General features: G+C 52.0%; 1 protein-coding gene across 1 annotated transcript in view; it reads right to left on the bottom strand.

Annotated features, from left to right (window-relative positions):
* Nucleotides 1-1,418: 1,418 nt before the first annotated feature.
* ec (ubiquitin specific peptidase echinus) overlaps nucleotides 1,419-27,620 on the bottom strand; it is a 39,541-nt gene continuing 13,339 nt past the window's right edge. Inside the window, 6 exon segments of the mRNA XM_029111086.1 lie at nucleotides 1,419-2,684; nucleotides 2,793-4,976; nucleotides 5,157-5,462; nucleotides 5,683-5,964; nucleotides 6,103-6,330; nucleotides 20,844-21,072. Coding sequence (XP_028966919.1) covers nucleotides 1,725-2,684; nucleotides 2,793-4,976; nucleotides 5,157-5,462; nucleotides 5,683-5,964; nucleotides 6,103-6,330; nucleotides 20,844-21,035 — 4,152 coding nt within the window. The 5' untranslated portion in view covers nucleotides 21,036-21,072 and the 3' untranslated portion in view covers nucleotides 1,419-1,724.

Raw genomic sequence — 27,620 nt, 5'->3', positions numbered from 1 at the left:
GTGAAGGTGTGACTGACGGAGATCACTTGAGTGCGACTATAGCGCAAATGATCTTATCCCCGGTTTTCGCCCACTCTCTTGCAAACTATTCCGTCTGTGGGCGGAAACTCTCAAATGGCATGGAGGTCGGATCAGGCCCCGATTACACACAGGTTCCGCTGCCAGCTCGAGAAATACAGACCGCCAGCTGGCAGAGAATCTCCCCATCAGGCCGATTCCGACGTAGTCTCGCCTAGTAATTCACCGAGATCCGGAGCCGATGGAACGTCAATCATGTGCCATCCTAAATCCGTGCCAGACTACAACGAACGGATGGCATCCGCGCAACATGTCGGTCTGCGATGAGAAGGGGTCGCAACAGCTGTTTTCGAACGGAAATGCACCAACCTCAGAACTCCTCCGTGGAAATAGATCCTGCAATGGATGTCGATTGATGAGCGATCCCCGTGGTGGTCATTGCCCGTGTCCTTGGCGAGCCGCAACCTCGCGGTAATCAGAAATCGGGCACCAAACTTTAGAGATATGTTCAGCGCTCGGGCGATCTGATCCGCCTCTGGAACATATGAGCTAACGCTAGAGTCTATAACATCGGAGCGGGTCCACCTCGAGATCTGAACCATTCGGTCCGTCTGGAACTCATTGGTCAGGCCGGGTTACAATCGATCGGATATAATGCACGATCACTGATCCCAGGCAGAAACGAATATCTTACTCACTAAGCTCATGCCGTTCTCGATTCGGAGGAATCAACAGAGGAAGAGCTCTTCCGGCATTTATCAAGCTGGCGTACAGGGAATCCCTCTTTAGCTAGATCTGGGATGGAATAACATTCAAGACAAAGTCCTAAGTTTGATTTTCGAATTTTTATTGAATATTTTCATTTTTGTCTCCTGGAGCCGCCGCATTCCTGTGGACGGTGCTGTTCGACACTGTACATGTTGATGTATACATACATTTGCACAGTCTGTACAGATGAATTGCTTTCCAAATGTAAGAACAATACGATGTATCGCGAAAGGATGGATAATGTACAATGGAATCGAATATCTCCATAAGATGCCGATCAGAGCAACCCTGTATGGTATTTGGCACTCACTTGTCGCTGGGGCTGCCACTGACGGCAAAACTACAGTTTAGATGTCAATGATTATAATACTGCTCACTCAGTGTCAGTCAGAGTTGCCGCTTGAGTCACGTCGATGACGCGCAGATGAGAATGTATTGATGTATAAATGGATGATGATGATGATTATTAGCGTGAACGATCGGTCAGGAGCTGCCATCCGCCACGTTCCACATCACGGAAACCAATTGACGTGAATAATACGTCTCGCAACCTCGTCTCGGTCTGAAGAGGAATTCACTAGGCACCTATGACACGGTATCCGAGACCTCCAGGCCGAGTAACAAAACCTTCGCCGATTTCACGACGGTCCGAATCGGCTCCAGAGGACGAGTGTAAATAGCCGAGGAGGAAACCAAGTCGCAACCACAGCTTCTTTGTGGTTCACGCCGAGGACCCTGACGACCGAGAGAGTCGACAGAATGAGAGGTACAACATGGAGCAGATTTTCTGCTCAGAAAACCTGCGCATGTTACAAAGCCTTAGCGAATATTACACGTTTCAATGATCACAACGACCGGCTCAGAGTTCCAGCTCCTTGCAGGAAGCTCCGAGCGGGGGAAAAGCTTTGAGGGAGAGTAACGAAGGAAACCGACCTCGTCTAAGACTCCGTCGGCTTTTGAAACCGCGACATGTAGAAAGCACAGTCGGAACAATAGGTAGTTTCGGGAGGAACCGCCTGAACGTGGCACAAATTGCACATTTCCGAACTGGTTTCGGTGGCCGCAACCGGTTCAGTCGCTGCTTGCTCGGTCGAGCTCTCAATCGAGGAATTCAGTTGATCTTGAACTCTCTCCTTGTGTTGTTTGAGCACTCTTTCCAACAGGGGATTAGGAACGAAATCGTCGACGACCTCTTCAGCGCACGAGACCAACTCGACCTGATCGCTAAATGTGACACTCTTCTTTTTCGAGCTGCTACCCGTGCTGCTCGTTGAGATGCTCCTCGTTTTGGCTTGGTCTTTCACCGGGGCGGTTTCTTTTCTGCATTTGGCGGAAACCGCTGAGTCCATGCAGTCTTTGAGAGACGTAATTGAGCCGATACTGGAGACTGATTGCAGATGCGCTCTCGCCAGAGGCGGTGTTGCGAGAATATCGGTCGCAGGAGGAGGCAGGTTCGAAAACTCCTCATCGATACTCGACGATACGGAGGCTCGCTGTTTTTTCATTAGTTCCCGCCGTTGGAGAGCTGTTTCGTAATCCGGCGGTCGCGAGGGTCTGCGGAGTCCATCAGATCCGGTGCTCCCCGTCGAAGACGTGGAACGAATCGAGCTGGAACGGGTGAATGTTGCCGACGGAGGCGCGGTGGGAGGAGGAATCGGAGCGTTCGCCGACTGACTAGAGGCTTGAGTGGCGGGAGGAGGTGGGGGCAGAAGTGGTTTCGCCAAAATATCCTCTCCGGGGGCAGGACAGAAATCGATCTCATCGCAGCCATTGACTGGAGGGATCGAGAGGATTTTCTCAAACTTAGAAGCGAGCTTCTTCACGGTTTTGAGCGTGGTGTCCGGGTCCGCCGATTGCGAAGGAGCCTGCAGATAGAGAGGGAATGAGATTTGCAATCACTGTCACTCGACCCAGCACGAGCCTGAGATCGAAGCTCAACGCTCGAACTCTCGGATCGGAACAAGAGCTGGAAACTATAGATCAATCTACGATATGGAAGCCGAGACACTCACCGTTGGACAATGGTTCGCCTTATTGCTAGTGGCTTCCTGGCTCCTCTTCTCGTGAAGTTGAGCACGCTTCCGCTGGAGTTCTCCAAGGAAAGCTTCGCGCTGCTCCTCGGTTCGGGGCTCCTCCACCTTCAGCTCTTTACGCACAACATTCAGAGCCGCGTATTCGGGATCTTCGTAAACGTCGATTTCTTTCTTCTCTTCGACCTTGGGCAGAGCGGGCAACGAATTGAACTTATTTCCATTAACGTCCGGAAGAACCGCGACTTTCGGACAGTTGACTTTCACCAGTTGCGGTCGATTCGGTCGGCTGGTGGTTTGGTGGAAGCCTCGCAGTGGTGAGATCTGAGCCGCTTTGGCCTTCTCCGAGATTTTCGTTGATGATTCGTTACAGGATTCCGGTGCAGAAATAGCTCCGGAATCCTCGGCGTCTCGGAGGTCGGGCAGCGATCGATTTTTCCGTCTCATGAAGCCTCCCATGAGCTTTCGTTTGATCTTGTGAACCTTTTTTGCGTCCTTCGAATTAGGTCCTTCCTCACGACTCTCGTCTCCGCTCCGAGCTGCTATGCCGGCGGGGTTGCTGTTGCTTCTCATGAGAGGCGACAGTTTCTTCTCTTGTTCTCCTTCGGCGTCGAGGAATTCTCTGACACTGAAATTTTTCGGTGGAACTCTCGGAACGGCTTCGGACCCCACACCGTGGTATTCCTCGGTGTCGACAAGTCGTTTCCGCACGGATTTCTTCGGGAGCGTCGCGTAGACGGCCACCGACGATTCCATGGGATCGGAAAGCATGCTATCGGGAGGAGGGGGCAACAGTTCGCGGCTGTTCTGTCGGCTGTGGTTAGAGCTCCGCCGACTGTCCTTCGAGCCCTGACGGCTATGGATGATCTCCAAATCGCGCTGTCTCTTCTTGCTCTCCATCTCGATCTCCTTGATCCTTCTGTAGAGCATGTTGGATCTCATCACGCACGACGAATGCTTCATTCGAGCCGCGATCAGTGTCTGCCCGTTCCCGTAGGGAGCCTCCATCGAGACCCGAGCTTTGGAAGCGGCGCAGTCACTGAGGAAGGCCGAAACCTCGAGATCGCCCGTCTGTTCTTTTTCGTAGGATCTCCTGATGAGCCAGTCGCTCTGAGCCCACAGTTTCTCGTATTCGGCCGGGCCTCTCTGAGCGAGAATTTCTTCGACAAACGGATCCAACAGGGCCCTCTGTGCCACTTGTTTTGGTACGTGTGTCATTTTCGAAATGTCCACATGCAATTGAGATTCCTCTTGGATTCCGCCAAGGGGTTTGTGCGGTGAGCCGGGCGGACCCGGATAAGAGTCAGTACTGCTGATCGAGTACGAATCGTAACCTTTATCGACGACAGAAGAAGCAGCGCCCGCTGCAGAAGTCACGCCGTTGGGGAAGCATTCCGTCGGATGGGGCATGATCGGTCTCTGGAGACGCTTCACGTTCGGCAACGCATAGGGATTGTCGAGCGAAGTTGAACTCGAGCTGGAACTAGAGTTCCGTTCTCCCGACCAGTTACCGCTGTCTCGACGTCTGCCCTCCTGGAGTTGCTCGAGCATCTTCTCTCTGAGAGAGTTTTCGAACGACTCCAACGAGCTCGAGCTCGTTCGTACGCCTCCCTGTTGCGGGATCATGTGATGCGGGTTGTGGGTGGCGTTGACGATGGCCAGTCTCTGATGTCTTTGATGCATTCTCTGTTTCGTGAGGACATTTTCGACAGTTTGTCGATTGATATACTCCTGACACATGAACTCGTCGTCGTAGTGGGGTTTACCGATCAGGCCATTGACGTTGTTCCCGCCCAGAACCGCACCTTTCGATGGCAACAGCATCGGGCCGTCGGCGACCACGCTACTGTCCGAATAGGTTCGCGGTCGGTAAACCTTCATGGTGACGTTGGCTGGAATTTCGCCAGTTTTGTGCCAATTGTTCTGAATCCACTGCTGCGCATTAGCGTAGTGCGACATCGCCGTCGGAACTTCGGTGTTTGCCGCGATGAACTTGTTCAGTTCCGACGGGTGCTTGAGCCCGTTCGAACAATGGAGGACGGCTTTCGGCGCGCCGACAGTCTGCACGGGGCTGCCATTCGGATTGGCGTACAACAGCAACAGGGGTTGGAAATGACCTTTGCGACACTTCTCCACAACTTGCTGCCAATGAGGCCCGATCTGTAGGAAAACAAAAGCGAATCGGTTAGTTTCATCGTGGCCGCTATTTATTCTGTACCGTTCCCGGCCTTCTCCCCGACCCTGCAACTTGTCTCCGGAGCGCCCCGCCCCCTCCCCCAGTCTCAATTTATTTCCCACGCGCGACCTTCGGGTCGGACGCGAGCGTCGAAGCCTACGTACCTCTCGAACAGTCGCATCGTCAAAGTAGATCCAGACTCGGAGCTTGGTGTGGAAGAAGAAGGTGGAATAATGCTTCCCGTAATAAGTTACGATTCCGACGAGGTTGTGAGTTGTACTTTGAGCCCACTGCTGGTCGACGACCGCGAAGAACATTTCGGTCATGGCTAAAGTAGTACCGATCGTATCCAGAACGTTAACTATGTGATCAACAGTCGGCTTCTCCGAGTCCCAAACCAGGCCGAGCGATACGATGTCAGGTTTATTTATTAGCGAACGGCGGATCTGGATTTTCGCACCGCAGGAACTCTGAAAATGTTTGAGCTCGTCAGCAATTATCTCATCACTTCTTTTGGCCGGGCGGCTTCCCGCAACGATCTTTAACGTCGTCCAATGACGGCAGATCCCTCGGCGCGCTGACTGACCGGCCGGCCCGTACGAAGCTCATGGGAACGAGCAGCCATCAGAGCTGGTGGCAATGCGGTCAGACGTCGGAGAATCCATGACGACTGTTTGGGGAACAACTCACCGGACAGTCGCGAATGTCGCCCATTCCACCTGCTTTGTAGAGGAGCTCTCCAAACGAGACGGTTTTCTCTTTATTGGCCTGTGCGCACAGAGCCGACGCCGAAACGTAGTGCACCATCTGAGTGAATGGCAGCGGTTCCGAAGTCGCTCCGCACATATGACATATCGTCTGTTCGACCAGGGTCATAGCAAACTTCTGATGCGGGATACAATGTCTCACAACGCAGATTTCCTCGAGGTCGTGGCTCGCCAGATGGTAGTGGATTCGGAGGAGCATGTTCTCCTGCAAGGCGGAAAACACGGGGAAATGAATTGGAGGGGCTCCGCTTTGCATCTACCGCCGGCGCTGGTAGCAAACATGCCGTGGGTACGACAGTCGACGAAACCATAGATCTCGAAAGTTCAAGAGAAAGACACTCACGAAACACTCGGCGGCATCGTCCATGAAACCAAGCTGGAATCGCCTCTGATCGAAGAACGTCTCCGCCAGGGCCCTCCGTAGAGCGTCGGGAGGCAACGCTGACTCCTGGCTGTATTGGAACTGTGCGAAGAGTTCTTTCAATGCGCAGAAAATGCACGATTCTGCCATGCAGACATGACCGACGAGATCGCGAAAGCTCCGTCGGAAAATGTCGAGATGCCACAACACCTGAAATGAAGAGCGAGCGCTTCAGTACGGAAACGGGTAGAGTGCGGAATTACCTATTCCCATGTGACGTGTGACGCACGGTCGCGATCGGAGCCCGGAGACCCGGGATTGGTATATTCTGTCACGCGTTGGAGTGAAGGAATTCGAGCACCTGCCGGAACTCGTCCATCCGATCCCTGATGCATTCGGAAAATAAACAAAACATCCACCGAAAAATAGGATTCTCAGCTGTTGCTGTTCTCGTTGAATTGTTTGTCCATTGTTCGGTGAATGTGTTTCATCGTTTCTTTCTATGTTTCTCATGCTTCAGTCAGATTCTGGTTTTTCTCGATCCAAATGTCGTTTCTTCTCCCCGCCTCTGTCTCGGAGCCACCCTCCGACATTGGAACTAGTACTTATTTGTCGGTTGAGCCGCACCGCCAAGAGCAATGCAGGTACTAACAATTATTCAATCGATCGCTGTGTTTCTTCCTCATCTGTTTTTTTTCGTCTCCCGTCTTCCCTCGAATGGAATCGGTTCGGCGTTCCGATCGTTCAGCTCTCGCCAAATGAACCTCGCGACTAACTTCGTACAGCCGTCATTTCTTCAGATCGCCGGCCGGGCCTCAAAGCAACAACGTTCATCGGCAATTACAACTGGTTCAGCTGAATACCTACTTAGTTAGGTAGAGGATTCGTGGAAGCTGGATCGTATTTCGAAGAGTTCGATCCGACCGTCTTCATCGCCGATGCCGCCGCCGTTGCCGCTACGGCCTCCTCCCAACGGCCGTCCGCGCGTGAACTCATCCTTGATTTACATCCGCAAGGACCACGAGCTCATCGGAACATCACGTCAAAAACGACAGCTCGATGTCAATTACCGATAATAATGCATTTGCATCCAACATGAGGAACGCTTGCGAGTCGAACCGGTGAACGACATACGTACAAGGTGTACTTCACCACCGAGCACCATGAACGATCGCCACGGCGACGTAAACGTCCCTCGTATTGCGCAGAATGCTCTACGATGCGAAATCGCGGAATGAAATATTTCGCTCGAAACGATAGCTGTCGTCGTAACAGCAGCCACGACACAGGTTTGGGAGCTGGATTACACTACGTTCTGGGTGATGATCGACATTAACTTCATAGAAACAGCTGTTCGTCGGAGAAAAAGACGGACTGATAATGTCGAGCCCTCCGGAATTCCTGTCCGATATCAGACGGCAGATTTGTATCTATGTTCTTCACATGGCCGGCTACCGTCAAAGAAATGTATCTTCAAGAGCATGTCGAGGGGAGCCGTTTCGGAATGCCAATCGTCAGGGAGCACGAACCTAAACGTCGCCTTCTCAACGAGAACCGCTATTAACGGATTTGCGACAACGAGACGGCGACGTCTGCGGCAAAAGCGACAGAGCCCACCGCAATGCTTCTCAGTCAGCGAAATTGACGGGGGCCCGCTGAGTGAGTTAACAACTTTTGGCTGTCCGCGCAGTGAAGCCCGTCTGTCCGCTCATCTATGAATTATTAGCGGGGATAAATTACAGAAATGAGCCGCATTCTGTTTGGCCTAATGTCCGAGGAGCTCGCCCTACCCTCAAAGTTACTTTTCTTTCGTTCTGCTGCCAGCCGGCTAGTCGGCGGAGCCATCGCTCAACCCCCTCGTCGAGCAAAGCTTTCCCCGGAACGCCGTTTGTCCCGACGACCACGTTCCAAATGTACACGGAGGACGATGGAGCTCCCTGCGGACTAACTTCCGTGTCGTGCGAGCTACGATGTTTCGGCTCTTGTTTTTCTGCATTGAAAACGGAACATACTCGATAGGAACATCAGAAGCTCGACGAGCTCAACCGATTGTAGGACGGCCGGCAATACAATGCCGCTGCCACATTCATCGCTCTGAAAGTTCGTCTGCATACGCGTGTTGGTTGGCAACAGAGTAAGCGAAAAAAAAAGTGATAGCGCTCGCTTCAGCGAAATTCGCTCGCTCGGAAAGAACGCGAGCCGTGCTGGTAGTAGCGGATCAGAATTCGACACCGAAGAATCGGGAGTCGACTCGGTCGAGACTCGGATTCCTCGTGTTAGAACTGTTAGTGCGTCTGATGGTGATGAAGGAAGGCGGTGATAGGAGCAGCCTGGACGTACGCAGACGTGAAAGAACGTACGAAGCGAACGCACGCAGCTATCTCTCTCTCTGAGGGGCAGCTGAAGTCGACTGGGGTTCAAAACCTTTTCGATGGGAAAATCGAACAGCTGGCTTCTGAACCCCGGCTCGAAAAAAATACTCTCATTCTACGAACTGGTAGCGCTCGGCTGAATCGAACAGCACCTCCTCGACTGGGGCATGTAGGCGAGATATTCGAACTGGGAACAGAGAGAATATCCGTCTACAACTTCGCCAAGCATATTCCTCGATCAGCAATACTTGCCTTTCAGATAATGAAAATGAGAGGAATATGTACATGGAACATCACGGAAGTATACCCCGAGACGAAACGCTTTTTCTGTGTCAGAACGTAGAAAGATGCTCGATCAATTCCAGCCGGCTTAACTAGATCGTGACCTTCGATCGTGACTCTAACATGCCTCGTCTCCCGCAGAAGCTCCGTCTCGAAGCGCCGTAGAAGGTTCGGGGAACAAAACAAGGGTAAGAAAACCAAAGTGCGCAGCCACTCTCTGTTCACCGGAAACGAAAAATATTTCCGATTTAATTATTCCATGAATGACCTAGGTAATTGAACATTTGCTCCCTCGGGGGAGAAATGGGCTCCTCCTCAGCCCATCATGTCAAGATGGCTCCCGAAACGCTGAATGCACATAATCACGACCATGAGAAGTACCGCTTCAAATGGGCATTTAATATCTGTTTCCAAAGCTAATGAATCGATCCTCATCGATAATTATCAAGAGTCCTGTCAAATTATCGACCCAGTTCGCGTCCAAAGTCCGGATATCTTGGTGTTTGGCTCGGTTGCCGCCAGAAGGCGCCACTTCTCACCACGGATCTTGGCCCGCTAAAGGGGGCGCTACGGTCAGCGCCGAAGAATCGCGACTTCACCTTTTCTTTCTGTCATGGACCCCCTCTTGCTTCGCTTCGGAGAGCATGCCACGGAAACGAGTCGGATAAATGCACGAAAGTCTTTCCTGAATCGCAAGCAATCAATTATCTTGAAAAATACGGAAGGTTAGGCGTTTTCGGCACCCGCAGCTCGCTATTGAGCGCTCTTGCCGAAGCAGACTCCCTGAAACGCATCGAAGCCACCCAACCCCCCCTAGAGCGGACGTCGATCCGAAGCGTACGACCGGTCGCTCGGTCGACGCCGAAGAAAGACGCTGCAACCGAGATTTGGTCGTGTCGGACATTCGAAGCCTCTTCGGTTGTGGAGAATAATATTTCTTTCGTCCGCGCAGCGAGCTAACGAAGCAATACGATAAACAACGAAATGAAAAGCAAAATTTCACAGAGGCAGGACAAAGGAGCCGAAGCTATCATGGCGCTCCGCAGATGTCGCAAATGTCACCTGGACTGCGATCCCTTGAGCGAATCGCAAATAAGTCTGATCATCATAAAATCCGTTGTTTTTCGGTTTCTCTTTGCGAATAATGATCGAGTTCTTTCTCATCAATTCGAATCCGAGAGGCAAGCATCACGGATTCATATGTCTGATGAGACACTCGGCAGTCAGGCCATGCTGACGAAGTCGCAATCCTGCTCCGACAGTCGTGTCGTCTAGTCACAGTGACATTTTCCGCCTCATCAGATCTTGCTCAGAGAGCTCATCTAGATTTCTCGGGTCGCACGGTGCCCCGGAGGCTGGCTCCCGGTGAGCAATACGCGATGATCGCCGCGATGTTTCCTCAAACCTGCTGCTCCCGGAGGAGGTGCGGCTCCGGGACATGCGCCCGGCAGATCGCTCAGGAACTTTGTCAACATCCCCTTCCCGATTTCCCAAGATGGCGACTCCCGCGAGAGCCAAGCCTATTGGAAGTCTAATAGGAAGCTTGTGGCATTAGAGGTACTAAGCCGAGGGGGTCGCGGATTTCGAAAGAATTTCACAGAACGACTGTCCGAGCTGATCGGATCTGTTTCCGGAGTTTTTCAAAGATAATTCCGAGGAACCTTGTCATGGCCGAAACAATCAATAATTGAATCTAACGATGGGAGACTTTCCGTTTAATCTTCGTAAGAGCGCCCTCTCCGTCAGCACAGCGAGGAGCACACGAGCCTTAACACGGTCGGGTTTTCCCTACGCTTCGTTTTTTCCACTGACTGAGGACCCCTTGTGAACAATTTGCAGAAGTTTCCAGTCGGCGCAGCGACGCTCAATGAGAATCAAGGACCACGCTAAAAGAGCAAGAAAAAAAGTGCGATAATCCAGAAGTGTCGTCAACATGTCGACGGCAGCGGCAAGCCGTCGCGACCCGGTTGGCTTCTTCATCTTTCGCTTGAGGGTCACTGCGCTAATTGAACGCTTGCCGGCTAGCCGGCCACCGAAGAGTCGCGACTCGCGGCCACTCACACACGTCGACTCTGACAGCCGGGCGCCCGGCACATATATAAAAAAATATATAAACATACATAGCCAGCGCTAGAAATGCTCACACTTTGTGATACAGAGAACCTTACGGTTTACACGTTTACCTCGGACGGATGTGGCGACATACGAATGAGATATCTGAACATTCGGCAGGTGAATACTGAGTCCTCGCGATAGTTCAGATATTTCCAGAACCTGCTACTGCCCGTAGCCTTTTCAATGAAATGTCTCGTAGCGAATACGGATCCGAAACAGAGCGCGTATACTTGGATCAGCGGATTTCATTAAGACGTAGCCTCGGGCTCATCGAGAACTCGCAAATGTCTGTCCCATCCTAGGGACGAGATCGCGATCCGGAAAGACGATGCGAAGGGCTAACGAATCCCAATCATGCAGAGAAACATCGAACACCTGTCGCTTTCCTTTACTTGTCGCCTCCCGTCTCCTGACCATGTCGAATACGGGTCACAACATTCATTCCTGACAATAATATCATTCGATCAAAGCAATCCTGATAGTCACCGCCGCCATTCAGCTCTCTCAGGCGTAATCTGTCGAATGTTGTTGGATCGGAATTCCAATCATGCGAAAGGTTCGGTGTTATTTCGTTGTCCGCTGCTTCCACGAAGCCTTCCGATGCCAGTTGGCTTTACACCAATGATTCTATGTCACAGCGGGGATAACGTCCTTCGAACTAAATCCTTGGATGATTCCCCGCTGGATGACTTAACGCGCTGGCGATGATGACGTCTAGCCGATCATGTGGATCCTCATGCGGCAGCCGCCCGTTCCGGCGACGGAACTGCACACCGAACGGCCCCTCCCCAAGAGACAAGAAGAAGAGAATCGTCAAAAAAATATATACGGGGGAATTGTCAAAAAATGAAAGGCGGAATCGTTGGCGGTCGCGGTAGCGATGCTGGGAAGCGCCACGGTTTGTGCCGACCACAAAACTCGCCCCAACGTCAATTCGACAAACTGAGGCTTCAGTGACGTCGGAGACGAAAACTCAAATCCCACGCGTCATTCGACCAAATGTGTCTCTCGAGCGGCACGAGTCGGAAATGAAGAGTTGGAAGCCTGGCTCCGATCTACCCAAAGTTCGGAACGAAAGCCAGATGAGCGAAGACCTCTCTCGACTCTTGAAAGCTTTACGAGGAAAACCCTCCAAGAGGAATGGGCAATGACGGATGCCGCGACGACATGGGAGCTATCTGTCGTCGGGAGCGTCTTTCTGCATTTGCGGCCGAGCCGACGTCTGAGCGACCACCAAAAGCCTCATTTCGCCCTTCATCCGCCCTCTCAGAAAGTAGGAGAGATAAGCCCCATTTATTAGATAACGGGTCAAATTTGTCAGGAGGCAGCGACCACAAAGCGCCTCAAGGTTCGTCATTGTCACTGTCGGAGTCAGGGACTGCATAGCTGCTCCGGGCTGAGACGAGACCAGCTTGTTAAGGATCACAGATCACGTGGCTGGCGTTTTCTATCGCCGGGCCAAAGGAAGTCCAACTCCACAAACCCGGGGCTTCTTCTGGGTTTCGCGTCCTCGGGGCGATACAGGGAACGAACGTATCCGGCCGGACCGAGAGCCTGAACATTGCGCCGGCCGATAGCCGGATTCGAACTCTGCCTCCTCCATCGTCGATGCGCCCATTCGCTTCTCGCTGGACACGTCAGCCATAGGACGATTTCCGCGGTCCTTGGAAACGATTGCCTTTCCTCGCGACGTTTCTTCCCCATCGCTGCCTCTGGCCGTTGTCGTCGACGTTGCCTCATCGCGATCAGCTCGCCGATCTACTGGCTCATCGTCAAACGTCTTGACCGTCCAATGGTCCGTTAAATTACTTCTGGGCGTTAAGAGAACGACCTGCTCGGATCGTAAAGCGATAATTTCCTCCGTAGATACAAAATTTGATAAATTTACATCGCTCTTCAAATCCCTTCCACTTGCCATGCGTGACAGCTGCGCCTCGAGCGCCGCATGGGAACGGTGTCATAAAGTAGATTGACATACACAGCAGTTGAAGATTTTCGAGGAGAACATCAAATCTCGGAAACGTTCTCAATGGTCGAAATTCTCGCTCGGCATCGTCGGAGACTCATATGAGCCATAGCTCATTCCAAACCAACATAAAACGGCAACGAAACAGGCACAAACTGCATGTCGTTTGAGGTTGGCCATCGATCGAACGATGCGGAGAGCTCGACTACCCGTCGACTTGGGAACGTAAAGTGGATGTTCCGCGCGAACCGATGAAGCGCACAGAGCGACGCGCAGACGTGAAAGGAAAAAACAAACATAAAAAAAAGAGAAACACTTTCGTCTTTGATACATGGCTCAGGCCTTTTCTGTGAAGTGAGATTGGGGGGAGCCAGAGGTATTCTGAGAATAATCTGATGCAAGAAACGAGGTAGCTCCGAGCGAAAGTTGCTCTAATTACGGTGATGGGTGAAATCACTGAGCCGAGGAAGATGCCAGCAGAAGAACGTGGCGGGAAAACTCACCGCGAAGCACCTCCGTCGACGGGTGAACCAAGCATCGCGAGCGCGAACTCTCGTTAAAAGGGCGAATGACAATCGAATCTGTTGATGAATCAGGGAAACTCCGAGATTTCATGGAATTCCTTAGATACGTGGGAAGAGAAATCGGGAATCGGCAGGAAATCCCAAACCGAATTGACGCGCAACAACAAAGGGCGGCACGGTCGAGTTACGGAAGCGGGTCCTTCAATTCCACGGTCCGCTAGCTCCGTTCGGCAGGAGCGAATTCGAATATTCACTCCACGACAGACATAGTGCTTCCGATTGATCTACGGGTATGCTTACAGGGGAGTAATCTCCTCTCGCAATTATAACGTTTGGAAAAACGAGGAAAGCTAGACAAGGATTGAATTTTTCACCGAGAATGTGATAGAAATCTCGCACAGCGAAACATAATTATGAAGATATTGATGACCGCCCAGCCGAAGAAATCGATGGCGTCCAGAACTGATGAAGATGTTTCTGCACCTGATCGTCCGTTCTGATCTATCGTCAGTCGAGATGTCATTCCTTTCGCCAAGACCACGAAAGAATATCGTGTTTTCCTCATTGCATTTATCGAAACAAGGATCGATACTTGTTCCATACCCCTGTCCATTCACGTTTTTATTGCAGTTATTTTGATGCTAGAAAAAATCACAGATGATAGCACTATATCTTATGCATCGGGCCATCGAGACTAATTACTGGCCTCGACGGATAAAATGAGGGCCGTGTCCTATGTCTGGGAAAAATTCCCCCTAAAAAAATTATACCGTTCTCCGATAATTTCTGGCGTATAGCATGATGTTTCAGAATCAGGGTATCGGAAGAACGCACAAGCCTCCGCGTCATGGTCGCCGAGCCCTGATCTACCCAAAAAGCTCATCGCGAAAAAATCTGCGTCAAAACTTGAAAAACAAGCTCGCCATCCCGACGAGTAAGCACAGTAGCCGCTACGGGGAGCGGGCGGTAGCCGGGGGATGACTCGGAGAGAGAACGATGACTGGACGAATCATTTGCGTCTACCGCATTCGCCTTGCTGATTCTTCTCTTCTCGTTTTCAAGAGATGAAGGGCCACCGAAAGCAGACAATGTCACGAATCGGCGGTGTGCCTCTCAAAGTGCGCTCAGGCTCACAGAGAGGGAAACTTGAAGTCCTGGGTACGGCAGTATCTTCAGAGTAGACGAAGTATGGAGTGAAGAATCGACACCATGAATCCAACCCTTGCCCTGTCCATAGCACCGCTCTAGACTGGAATCGCGGGATGGAGTTCGATTTTAGATCTACGACGGTCATCTTCAGGATGTTCATGAAGTTGCCATCGGCGATATCCAGTCTCCCGGACGCCGAGGTGAGGAAGGACCTGTTAGAGACTGTCGAGAGAATCTCCCCGACTGCATCTTCCTTTCCCCCTCTCAGCCCCACCTTAATGTGATGAGGGAAACGCTGGCTCAAATTAGTTCGACACTCATTTGTTCCATATGGGAGATGACATCGTCCACTGGGAAGCCGAACAGGTTCCCTCTCTTTATATCTCTACTCGAGTGTTTTGAGAAAATGCTCAATGTTCGTCTCGATACAAAAACAAGAGCGACTCAAAGTAGTATGTGAGGGGCCTTAGTCGCTGAACGTGACCTTTTGAGATGGATGCACCCTTGTGTGCTCGATCTTCGAGGCCATTATTCTGTTGAATTTATAGCATCGACTAAAACTTTCGACGCGTTCATTTAAGCGCTCTCAGCATAAATCTCGCCAGATCCTTTCAATTTTCGATCGGAGTTCCCCCGGCTGCCTTGATTCGAGTCCCGTCGTCATCGTGATCAACATCGCTTCGGAGAACGTCCCAGTCCTCTCGTCGGTCGCTTTTCTCGATGTTTCTTTGTTTTTTCTCTTCCATTCTCTCTCGCTCTTCCATTTGTTTATCTGAACGTCGAACATTGAGCCTCGGTCGCGCCGAACGGCCAGAAGGCAAACAGTAGCCGGTCTGCCGAACCTGAGATTACAGTTTGAAATCTTCGAGGGGGCATCGCTTCGAAAAATGATGCCATCCTACGACGCGAGTTCTTTCTCCTTTGAACGAAAGAATCTTCGAAAATCGCTCTTTATTGATGTAAGCTGATTAGACTACCATTGGATCGCAACGGAATGAAGCAACAGCATACAGAGACGAGCGGAGGGAAACGTATCCGAGGGGCGGAGGGGGAGAGAGAGGATCGGAGGGGGACCCGTGCTCAAAGATATTACGTTTGGGGATTAACTGAACGAACGGAAATAGAAGACATACTTTAGGCTATTCATCCGACAGGTGTCTCCGAAAATCCTTCGATCGAGAAACAGAACCTCAGTCGGGAAGGAATTTCGGCTTTGTGCGCTTTCAATGATGCTTGAGCGTCATCAGGGGACTAATAAAAGGAAGAGCTTCGGCAGGTAATAAATGAAGAATGCTCTTGCGTGTGTCCTCTTTTCCAACGCCTCCTGTATTTACTAGCTTTCGTTTTCGGAAGCCTACCGGTTTGATGATGGACGCACACACACTGTGCGCACATTAAGTCTCATCGACAACAGAAACAGAAGCTTCGAAATGAAGGAATGCACTGAGCAATCGGTGCCAGTAAACTCCTATGTTATGAACGAAATTGTCCCGAGCTGCCGATGTAATTGGGCGTAGCCAGCCGAGGCATTAAGGGGCACTAACTCGCCATCCTATCCACCGGGAGAAAGCAACCAGGGTTTCTCGCGGAACCGCTACCTGCCCCAATAATTAGTCTCTGCCCGGCCGAAGGGTTCCACAGTTCGAATTGTCGGCGAACCATCGCCGTGCTGGTCTTGCTCTCGCTCGATCTGCCTCATTCGGTTCTCAGAGTTGCTCTCAAATCAGAAATCGAACCACGAACTCATTCGTCCGACAGGGGACTGACGACTGGGCGCTTCATGAAAATCCTCCCGGCGGCAGATAAATTCTCAAAAATCGATATCGAAGCCGTTTTCCCCATGTTTCCTCTTTTAAAATCCGGTACGGGACAGAGGATCGAAGGATGAACAGAAAATGCATCGAGCAGACATCGGAATATCGAACAGCTTCTGGCAAGCCGAGTGAGAGAGAGCGAGAGAGAAGCATTTGTCAGGGAACAATGCAATGCGCCACAGTTAACTAATGGAGGCCCCCGGCTTGGACATTCTCGGGGTCGATACGCGGCCCCCCAGGACGGAATGAAGCGATCTGAAAATGTCATCTGAAATGGTCAATGTTTCTTGCGGTCGTCGTCGTCTTACGTACGACCGAAAACGCGAACGACCAGCGAGACGGCACAAAGAATAGAAGAGAAAAACCATCGGAGGGAAGAAGCTCCGGCCAGTAACCAGCCAATCCGATAGATGGGCAGGCAGGCAGACCGATCATCCGGCGGACCGACCGACCGACTGAGGTAGAGCCCCCTGGCTTGCTGAGAAACAATGCATTGTTGTCTGAGGGATTCATTCCGACGGTCTCTTCGATCACGGCAGAATAGAAAAAGCGGAGCAAGCTGATCTTACTTTCCAAACCCCCGAGGAACGCGTCGAGAACGCCATCGCGGTGCCGTAGCGCCGTCGCTAGCTGCTTCGGGCACTCGACGACTGTCCTCTCATTCGAGCCGTGGTCTGGCTAGGATTCGAGCTCGGAGGCACAGAGGGCACCGGCGAATTAGAAATCCTCCCGAGGAATCGCAAAAATTGAGAGGACAGCCGACGTGAGGGATCGGAGGCGGCGAATGGCACGATTGGTCGCGAGAAGAGATATAATAGAGGAATAAAAACTGAAGGGGAGAAGCAAACGCCAAAGACTTCTGAAGCCGTCGATCGGAAGATGGAACGATGGGCTTTTCGCCCTTTACCAACCAGCAGCAGAAGTCACAAAAGAGAAGCTCATCTGTATCGGTTCTCTGTTTTTCCCACTCGGCTCTGTCCCCGATACGATTTTTCCATCGATGCAAGGTGAAAAAAATCAATCCGCACCAGAAGACCGTCGTATCGCTGGAAGTTTTTGTTCCCATCCCGCAAAGAGGATCCCGCGTGAGGCTCACTTCCCCGCTTGTATCCTCTCCGCTACCTCGGGTGCTGCTCTGACGACTCTATTCAGCGGAGTATCCGGGCGCTGATTCCTCTGACGCCAGGCTTCTCGGTCCTCTGGCCACGGCGGGGTTCGCCCCCAAAGCCCCAGGATGTCCGTCGACGAGTTCTCTGATTCGACATTGTAGGACACTCGGGCGCGAAGACAATGTCATTTTGTAGAGATGGATCGGACGGCTTGTGTGACTAGCGTACGGCCCAGTGACCACTAGACGTCCTTATTCGTTTTTTCCTTCCCGGCTCCATTCCCGCGCAGCGCTCTGCTCGCTCACTGTTTCGCCTTACTTTCCGTCCCTCGATCCCTTCTTCTCATCAACGTCCTCCGGATCGTCATCATCACCATCATTATTGTGAAGATTGTTATCCTCGGCCCTGCTCCTCTGATTGGCAGACTCGGCGTGCTCCTGAATGTCCTCATCTCCATCAATGTCTCCTTCATCGTTGTCGGTACCGCGGCCATTTCTGAGTGTTCGCACGAGCAACCACGTGTCGGCTTCCAGGGCCCGAAACCGCGGCTGCGGAACTTTCTCCGTCGGTCCCGTAATGATGTCCTGGCTTTATGGAATCGTCCCAAAACAAAGAGGGAGATCGGGCCGTCTCGCTCCTCGAGAGGACCGTCAACTCCTCAGGGCACGTCCATTCAGGAAAATCTGGGAGCTGAATATTTCCCATTCGACAGGAAGTTGAGATGCAATTCTCTGATTCGATTCCGAGCGCGTCCGATCGAGTGTGCGAGCGATCGAGTCAAGAGAGGAGTGACCCGAAAGAAGAATTCCCCAGTTCGCCTCGCCGGCCGACGCTCATTTCGGTGGTTTTGTCTTTTCCATCATTTCTCGCCATCCACGATCGGAAAGATCTCCGCGAACGAGCGAATGGTGAAGCGAAACAAGCAGCCCGGCTGGCCGGTTCTTCAGTCAGTCGGTGAGCTCGCCAGCCCTCCGGGCGCTTGGCTGACCCACTTGCAATACGTCTGGGCCGCGAGGTCTACCCTATCGAAGGAGACGTCGACGACGACGACGACGACCAGCACCGCCACGACCAAGATGACTATGATGGAGGAAAAAGCTGAAGAAGAACCGTGGCAGTCACCGCCGTCGTCGCAACAGCAGCAACTCTGACTACGGGCCACACATCGAAAAGAAGGAGAGGATGATTCTTGGCTTTGGCTTCCCGCGTCGTTTTTAGTTAGGACTCATGTCGCACCTCCATGAACGTATCGAGCGATGAGATTCCAGACAGTGATCTGGACCAACTGTGGGAACTTCACAAAACTCGGAACGGATATAAAAACACGCAAATAAACAAAGACAACACACACGGCAATGCCTCCGCTCACTCAGTGAGATCGGACAAATCGCTTCGACCGTTGGTCGATCGCTTCGTTCAGTTATTAACCTCATTTTTCCCTCCAAAACAGTGATAGCACTAACACTTCGCGAGGAAGCTTCGGACACCAGAACACCTGACTGTGATAAACAGCATCTGGAATCGATCTCATTCTCTCTTCACTCGGACGGAGGAATGTGTGAAGTCATCCGATGAAGCTTTCCGAGAGGATTTTTCCGAAACATTCTTCTCGCGGAGAAGCGGTATAAGTCACACACGATGGAGGGCGCGCAAACGTCTTGAAGTGCGTCGTGAATTGATGTCAGAGTGGTTTGTCGTATTTTTTCGGGGCGGAGAAAATTCCTCTTCCTCGGGCAAGAACTAGAAGTCTGCGAAGACTGTTTCGTGGTGCATCTGAACGCCGCGCCGTCATTGGCGACAGCATCGGTGCAGTCCGTCACTGAATGCCAGTTCCCGATTCCGGAAAGACAACGGTGACACCGACTGTTGCACCGGTTCTGAGACCAGCAACGATACCGATAGTAGTACCGATGCTAGGAGTACTGGTAGCGTCTGGTCGCCGGAAAATAATGAGCGCCAGCGTGGAATGTGATCACTAGACGGCGTTCCAACCATTAGTGGCGGTTGGCGGTTATTCATTCAAGTTTCGTGCTCGCTGCGCAGCTTCCGAGGATTCACCTCGGGTCAGCTGATCGACTCCGTAAGCCAGAAGCAATAAGTAGAAGCGGATTGAAAGGAACGGAGAGAAATAAAATCTCTCGCGGAGCCGTGGCTTCAGCCAGAAGCCAGGAGGATAGCAACGACTGCGGCCGCCGGGAGGAAAATCCGAGTCTGGGACGGTGGAGATAAGTGCACAGAGTTCACCTCCACTGGCCGCCTCAGTTGCTCAGTTTGGACTTTTCGGAAGTTTCGCTCAGGACTTTAAACCTCGAACGAGCTTCACGTGGCTGTTTGAGGTCGCCATCATCGATATGATCCTACGAATACGGAGTACGAAAACGATTCGACAGCACTCAAGCATTCGTCTCGAGCCCCAAGTGGTCAGTGATCTATGATAATTGATCAACAATCAGCGAACGAGAGCTAGGATTCCTCTACTGGACGAGATACGTTCAATTTCTTGACAGAGCCTAAAATGAACGCACGATTCCACTCGTCGAGAGGGAAACGTGATAGATTTCGTGTTTTCCGATGTACGCCGATTGTTTGACGATTGAAGTAGAGAACTCTGGCTTTTGCAAGGGTTTCTTTGAAGCCGAACTGGAACAAGAACAAAAGCCAGCTATGCCAGCTGAATATCTCGCGACTCCGATATTCGCGCATCGGTCGAGCATGGATTGAATAGTTCCACGTCGCACGCAACGTCGCTCATCCGCAACATCTTGAACTTGATCAAGCGATCGTTTTTCTTTCGGCTCGAGGGTCCATGTTTCGAGTCGCGCGACAGAGCAACATACGATATGGAGCCTCGGGGATCATGAAGGCTGAGTGACTCCTCTCTCTCTGAGAAGAGCCTTCCCGCCGGAAATCCATCACTCTCATTGCTTGGAACCTCGAACTTGTTCCGCGTCGGGTGAGGCGATCAGGATTGGACATGAACCGCTTCGTAGAGGGCTTGCTTCTCATTTCAGGCTCGTCTTGTCGAGTTTCGAGTTCGACCGACCCTGTTTCTATCAGCGTCTGTCCTGATTTTCTCCGCCATTCCCAATCCGATATTCCGCTTCTCCGGAATCCTGAGCTCTCCGAATTTGTGGGATTTGCGTAGGGAACACCGGTGGACTTGGCCGAGAAAGGGAGAATTTCCCCGGATTTCTCAATTTTTCCGTTGAAAAAGTGATTTCAGTCATTGGTTTCGGGAGAGAATCTCACCGTTCACAACAATTCCTGCCCGCTTCCAGGATCGTTCGAGCCTAGCACGAGCACAGTTGTCGCAACTCGAGACGTATTCTCACGAAGCATGAGCAGGCTGGCGTCATCAGCGGACACTATTTCTAATCGTAAACGATCCTTACCTGGACGGCCGAATTGAGGAAACAATTGTTCTGGCCGGGACCATTTAGCAATCCCTTCGTTCGCGTGATAGACATGGTACAGCGTGGCGTCATCATGTGTTTAAGGGCCATCTGTTGAGTCTGTTGCATGTCGTGGAGGCCTGCGGGCCCCGGAAGTCCTCCGGGCCCTGTTTTCGCGAGGCCTAAGGACATCGTCTCCTCACAGTGCACTGGACCCTATCGCGGGATTCTGAAAGGAGAAGGAGTCTCGAGCTATTAAAAATGAATTTCTCATCGGCTCGACTACATTCCTTGTTTGATTTTTTCTCGTTCGCGAAAATCAGGATCATCGAATGGAAAGTACGCCGCGGTCCCGATCGGCGAAGGTAAATCGATAGCGATGGACATTCGAACGCTGCCCTCGTCAACTGAATTCACTTTCTTGATAAGATTACAGTTCTCGCTTTCTGGAGACCTTCCCCGGAACGGACAGACGCTTGGACAGACGCCGGACGTCTGACTGACATTGATTGGGTGCAGAATACGTGCTGCGGGCGGTGACGCCGGCGTCTCTTCGATACGAACGTGTTAATGAAGGGATCGAGGCAAATGATGAGATAAAAAGCGCACGAGGAGTCGCTGTAGCCGAAAGTTGTGCGGCCCGGAACGCAGCACGGATTTTACAAGTGGAGCCCTCTATATACGGACCGGTCGCCCCAAACGCTGTCAGAGTAGCTGGCAATAAAAAATACAACCCAACGAGAAGATGTTCAACCGCAGAACTTCGACCGAAGGTTGTGTGGCTGACGCAGAAGCCGAACCGTTGTCTTCTACGGCGTAAAACGCCGAACCCACAGGGCCCACACAGGACGCTGAGAGCCTATTCATAGGCCTCTTGGTTACGTCAAGCCGACTTTAATACATGTTCACTGCTCCCCTTTTCTGAGATAGCGTCTAACGTTGAAATATCATCATCACTGTCGTTGTTGTCATCTTTGAAAAGGGGAAGGCACGGAGCATCAGCAGCAACAATAATCGGATCTGAACGAAAACTCCGTGGCACAGGGCACGGCGTCAATCGCTCGGAGACTCCGTCGTCGGTGCGCCGACCTGCTGCCGGACAAGATATCTGCGCGAACATTCACTCAAGCACACGGAGCTTTTATCCGCCAATTTATTAAATGGGCGAGAAGAACAGCGCGTGCCGGGGAACAGGTTTCGCTTTGCACTCTGTTCCAGCTGCCATTCTTTACGTGGACCGTAAATCCCAGAAGCCGTCGCATCGAGACGCCGCACGGTTTTAAGACGAGGTGACGAACGCTGGCTCGCTGACAAATCTCGCCGAGGAAATTCGACGCACAAATTTCACTTGTCGAGTATTTTATCCCGACGAAGAGCTCTTGACACTTGGCCTGAAACTTCAACAATCCCCGGCTGGCTCGCTTGCCAGAATGGGCAGCGTCTGGGCGGTGGAGAAGTTTGACAATCCATCTCCTAGACGACAGGTCCCCGCCGTAAGGAGAAAAATCAACTTCCAGAGGCCAGTGACGCTGTCTCATCGTTCTCCCGCGGTCATGTTCTCCCCGAGTTCCCCCCACGAGGAACCCGATTGTCTTCAGTGACATGGATCACATCGGCCACGTAAAAGTCCAATAATACCTGTCCGAACCTAGGTATTTGAAAACCTGTTCGACCTGACTGTCGTCGACAACCACCCCTGAAGCGTTGCTCGGCAGGAAGCTATATCGATCCAGAGGAACTGCGCGCCATAGAGCGCGACGCACGCCGACGCGCAGGCCGACGAGCTAGACGTCGATTGACAGGCTGAGCGAGCGGACGTGACGTCGAAACACAAAGACGCGAATTAGTCGATGGAATGTCGTTCGGATGATTGAGGCGTCCTAGTCAGGTGGAATTTCAGGACTGAAAATTCCCTCCGCTCAACCGAGAACAAGCGATGGCATTCACACTCAGTCAGACATGGGCTTCTACTACAACGCGAGTTGTCCTACATCGCGAGAGAGTGGGAGGTAGACGAGCCAGTGCCACCTGCGGTCTCGACAACGCTTACGACCTCAAATTATCTAGATAGATACTAAAGGCAATGATGTAGCTATTCGCGCTCCGTCGCGTCGGATGGATACTCCACGAAATCGAAACTAGAGAGGGATCAGAGCAGGGATCGAAGGGAACGAAGGACACGACAGGATCAGTCAGGGCGCTCCCCGAACCACTCCCAGAATGGGTGGAGTTCGAAAGTTTCCTTAAGCTCTGAAACAGCCTCTTTCGGGTTTTCTTTTGTCTTTCATACCGACATCGATCGACGCAGGATGACTTCGAACGATTCCTACTGTATTCTGCCATTGGAGACGCTTGCAAGCTCGTCGACACGGAGACCGCCGTCCAGGTCCAATTCGGATCATCCGTACCCGAGCACCTCGAAGACTGAAATCATATCAGCAGCTGCAGGCATAGCTCCGAACATCAAAGAGTGAGATATCCTTCAAAAGCTGTGGATGTTCCCTCATATATCGACGAATCGGGCGTATGATTCCGAGAAGTAAGTCCTCCACCACTTTGCTTCGAAAGCTTTGCGAGAAGGGAACGCCTTCGAATTTGCGAGTTATCCCACAGTTCTACAACACAAGGACAGATTGCATCGCTCCGGGACGACGACTCGAGAACATCGGTAAATATCTGTAGAGGGGGCCGCGCGCATTTGTCAAAACATAAGAGTTTGATCACGAGATTAGCCAGCCAACAGATCTGTTCAGAGAGGATTGAGTTTGCTCAGCAACCGGCTCGTCACGACGCTATTTGCAGTAGGGACTTCCCGCAGGAACAGGTGTCCTAAGCTGTCAACATCGATCGAGAGAGTCAATCTCAACAGACACTTCCCTTAGGCGGATCCTCATTTCCCTCCCGATCCCAGAGGATGGAAAGCCGTTCGCGACCCCTGCTTCGGATGACATCTGTGCCCATAAGCATCCAATACAAACAGGAAGCATACTCTCTCGGGAGTACATTCCGCTCCCTTCCCTACGTGTTTATATAGGTAGGTAGGGTAATTGCTCCTCGAAGCTGTCTGCGATTGAGTTCCATGCTTTAAAAGCATTCTCGTACGGGATTTCCGTGAGTTCGGGCTGAAGTCAATTGATCCCGATCGGAGGAACCAACATCGAAAAGGCAATCAGCATCAGAGACTCCTACGAACAGCCTGCTCGCTAACTGGTCGGTCCCGCTCCAGCATCTGACAGCGCCGAGTCAGCCCTACTCAGGACAGATGGCAAATCGAAGTTCCTACTCTTCCCTGACAGGGACGACTCTTTCTTCTTTGTCGACTCCGTTGAAAAGCCATCTAGCCAGGCGTCGACCGGCTTGCCTGGTCGGCTTTCGCCCGTCTGCGCGCTTGCCCGCCTGCCTGTACGGAAGTATCTGGTCGGCGGCGGAAAGGCGAAGATTGTCGGACTGGTGTCGGTCGCGGGACCATTGAATAGATCGCTGCTGCGCCGAACACACAGAATGAATTCCACAACAACACCCCCTCCCACAAATTCCCTCCTGATTTCCTGGCTCCCGTCCACGAATCGTCCGTTGCTTCTCTCAATCCACCGACCGGTCCTCGGTCGTTGTCATTCCTCGAGTAGTCAACCATCTACCTATCCTGGAGTCCCGGAGTCCTGACAACCGATTTCGAAAGCTCGTCTTACGAAGTCGACGGAGAAGACGAGTCGCTGCGGCGGCCGCATCGGCAGCCCGCCGGAGCCGCCGTTGTCTGCGATGACAACAAGTCGAAGCCACACGCAGCAAAGGCGTTCCGGAGTTCTGGATCGACACTTACAGACTGTTGACCTGAGACCTGCGCGAGTACAACTCCAAGCTGTGGCTTCATCCCCCGCTTTTCCAGCGGACAGTCCACGTGTTCTTCTCGTCTTTATTCTCTGTTTTTCTCTCTCCCCTCGAATGGTTGTTGCTCGCCAGCTTTTTCCAGGGAAATCTTTTGTGACACCACCATCAAAACAGTCTCTGGCGTTCGTTTCCCTGAACTTTCCGTCTTGCCGATTTCGAATCCGGAACGGCAGCGTTGCGTCGTCGGTCGTCTCCACGGAGGAAACGCCTCGAACCGCCTGCCGGAGGACGACGGCGATTTTAACCACTACGATGATCCGGGAATATCGTCGGATCGCGAATTACCTTTCGGAGATTCAATGAATTAATTATAGTCAGAACCCCTCTCATATTCGGGCATCGAGACAACAGTTTCTACTCGGAGAACCGGAATTCCGTACCTCCATCCCGTACTCGGACCATCGGACGCGAAATCCCCGAATGAACTCCGCTCTCGTCCGCCAGCCGTGACCCGAGCGCGTGCTTGGTCCACGACCTGATGGAAAGGGCAGTCATGTCCTAGACCACGGCCGATCCTCGTTTCCCACCACTCCCATTCGGGCGTGCGGCCACGTCTGTGGATTGCCGCGGCAGAATCGCCACCATGGTCGAAAAAGATTGTTCTGCTACTTTCGAAATAATTCGAGTGCCCATTTTCTAGGCTCCGTGGATCTTCCGGATCTGGCACTCTCAACGAGAGCTCACTTCTCCAAAGTCTGATGATGATGACCCAATCACGGAAACAGTCATTTCTCTTCCGATAAAGAGCCCGGGTCGACGTGTCCCAAAGACATCGATTCCAATTATTATTGAGAACTGGATCTCCGACGGAAGGAAACCTTGGAAATCAGCCATGTGCCTCGAGATAAGATGGTGGCAGTCAGCCCTTTTGAAGCCGAAGAGGCCATTCCACTCTGATCTCTTTTTTTGTTTTAGGATTCAGCCCACCAATCTGGCCAGGGCCACGAGCGGCATCGGTTCTCAACCCTCAATGATAGCGCAATAATTAGGTGAACCTGATGCGTTGGACACGACTACCGGAGCATTCCCTCGTATCGGACGTACTACCGCAGATTCCCGTTCATCTGACACGAATAACGACAGATAACTAGCGGAAGTTGCGTCGATGAGCTTGTCAACAACAAAGAAAGCCCTTCAACGTCGGTAGCTTCCTGTCGCCCGCAGCTACCGAGCGGCAAGCGACTGGTTAATCGGCTGACTGAGCCCGCGGCGATTCGGCGAAAAAAACACTGTAAGCAGAAATCATTACGATTTCTATTGATCATGTACGGCGGCGCTGATGGCAATTACTCGAGATTAGCGCAAACGAGCTTGCCTCCGAGAAATCATCAAAGCAACAACGTCAAGCCGTCATCTTTTGGGCCATCGCTGCCGCCACAGTTTAAAAATCTGGGATCATCCTGATGGGCACCGCTCGTTCCAGAAAAGAAAATCGCCGATCGATTCCGACGAAGTTTCAAGTCACAAACTCGGACGACCACGGTTGAAGCTTGCCTGGCGGTGGCTCGATCAGCTCCAATCGCCGCCGACTCCACCACGACCGAGCGGAGAACACCATGAGAATGGACACAGAGAAGAGATAATGGAATATAGTAATTGTTTGCGGGTCCCAGCTGACTCGGCCATAAGAAGAGAAAACTTACGAAGAATGAGAACCTCCGGGAATCTTCAAAATCATGACCCGCGGGAAACCGTTTCAGGCCGGAAAAGCGGGAGAGAAAATCGAGGGAAACAGGGGCAGGAACTGCATTCAAGCGGAGGCGTCGACTTTCTCCGGATCCGGGACGCCCGAAAGTTATCCGATGGTCCTGGGAGTTCCAGAAGCGAGAAGTTCGTACGAGGAGGAATTCTTTTTCCAGAATACACAAAAAGGAAACACGAACGGTTGGAAGGGGGATCCCGAATGTTCCCTATAATAGAAGGGCGGGAAGGAGGGAATCGGCTTTCGCGATATTCAGGCATCGCCGAACGCGATTCTTTTCCGTTCAAGTTTGAAAGACTTCGGCCTGAACGATAGTTTTCGCATCCGTCTCCCGTGAGCAAACCAAGAATCGTGAGGTAGGTCTTTCGAAACTTTCTTCTGAAAATGGTGCATCCCTCTTTTTCTCCCCTCCGCTTTCACTCGCTTATCTGCTGCCCTGCTCAAGTCCGATACAATTCTGTCGAGGGCAGCACAAGCAGTATGCGTCACGATTAGCAAGTACATCACGATGTACCTTCGACACCGAGCGAGGGGTGATGAAGGGAGGCAGAGGAAGCCGAGGGCAGGGGGGAACGGTTTTATTTGCCAGCGACGACGCTTGACGTGTCCGCTATTTATTTTGGGAATCACAACAAGCCATGAGGCCCGTGGGCACTTCCAACGAATGCCTGACTGGCAATAAGCGGTTGAAAGAGCAATATAGACGAGACAAGAGGAGGAGGAACTTCGAGGAGCTACGACGACCGAGCGCGTGAAGCGTGAGTCAGTCAATGAGTGAAGTCATTCACTTGTCAGTGAAGTCGGAGGTTGAAGCCTCGCTCCTTAATCACCTCCCCCGAAGGCAACGCGCGTCTTGATGAAATTGATTTCGGCGGGCACAGTGAATTCCTCCTGGCGCTTTCACAGCGCATATGAAGACGGAGGTGATGGCGGCGCAGAAAATCAACAACAGCCACAACGACAACAACAGAAGAGTTTCAAGAAACAACTTGCTCGTAGCTTGGCAGAGCAAGCGAGTGGGTAAGAAGGCAAGACAAGGCGCGGCGAGCCGGCAAGCGAGGGATCCGACAGACGTAGCAAGGAACAAACGCTTCTCTAGGCAACCTTGAAAGGTTTGCTCCTTCGTCCCAGACGTTTTTTTTCTGTCGTCGTGTGTATCTTTATGCAGCATTCGCTCCGTCGTTTTG

The sequence above is a fragment of the Galendromus occidentalis genome, unplaced genomic scaffold (genome assembly GCF_000255335.2).
Source record: "Galendromus occidentalis unplaced genomic scaffold, Mocc_1.1 scf7180000077233, whole genome shotgun sequence".
Lineage (NCBI taxonomy): Eukaryota > Metazoa > Arthropoda > Arachnida > Mesostigmata > Phytoseiidae > Galendromus > Galendromus occidentalis.
This window is presented reverse-complemented; position numbering and strand designations above follow the sequence as displayed.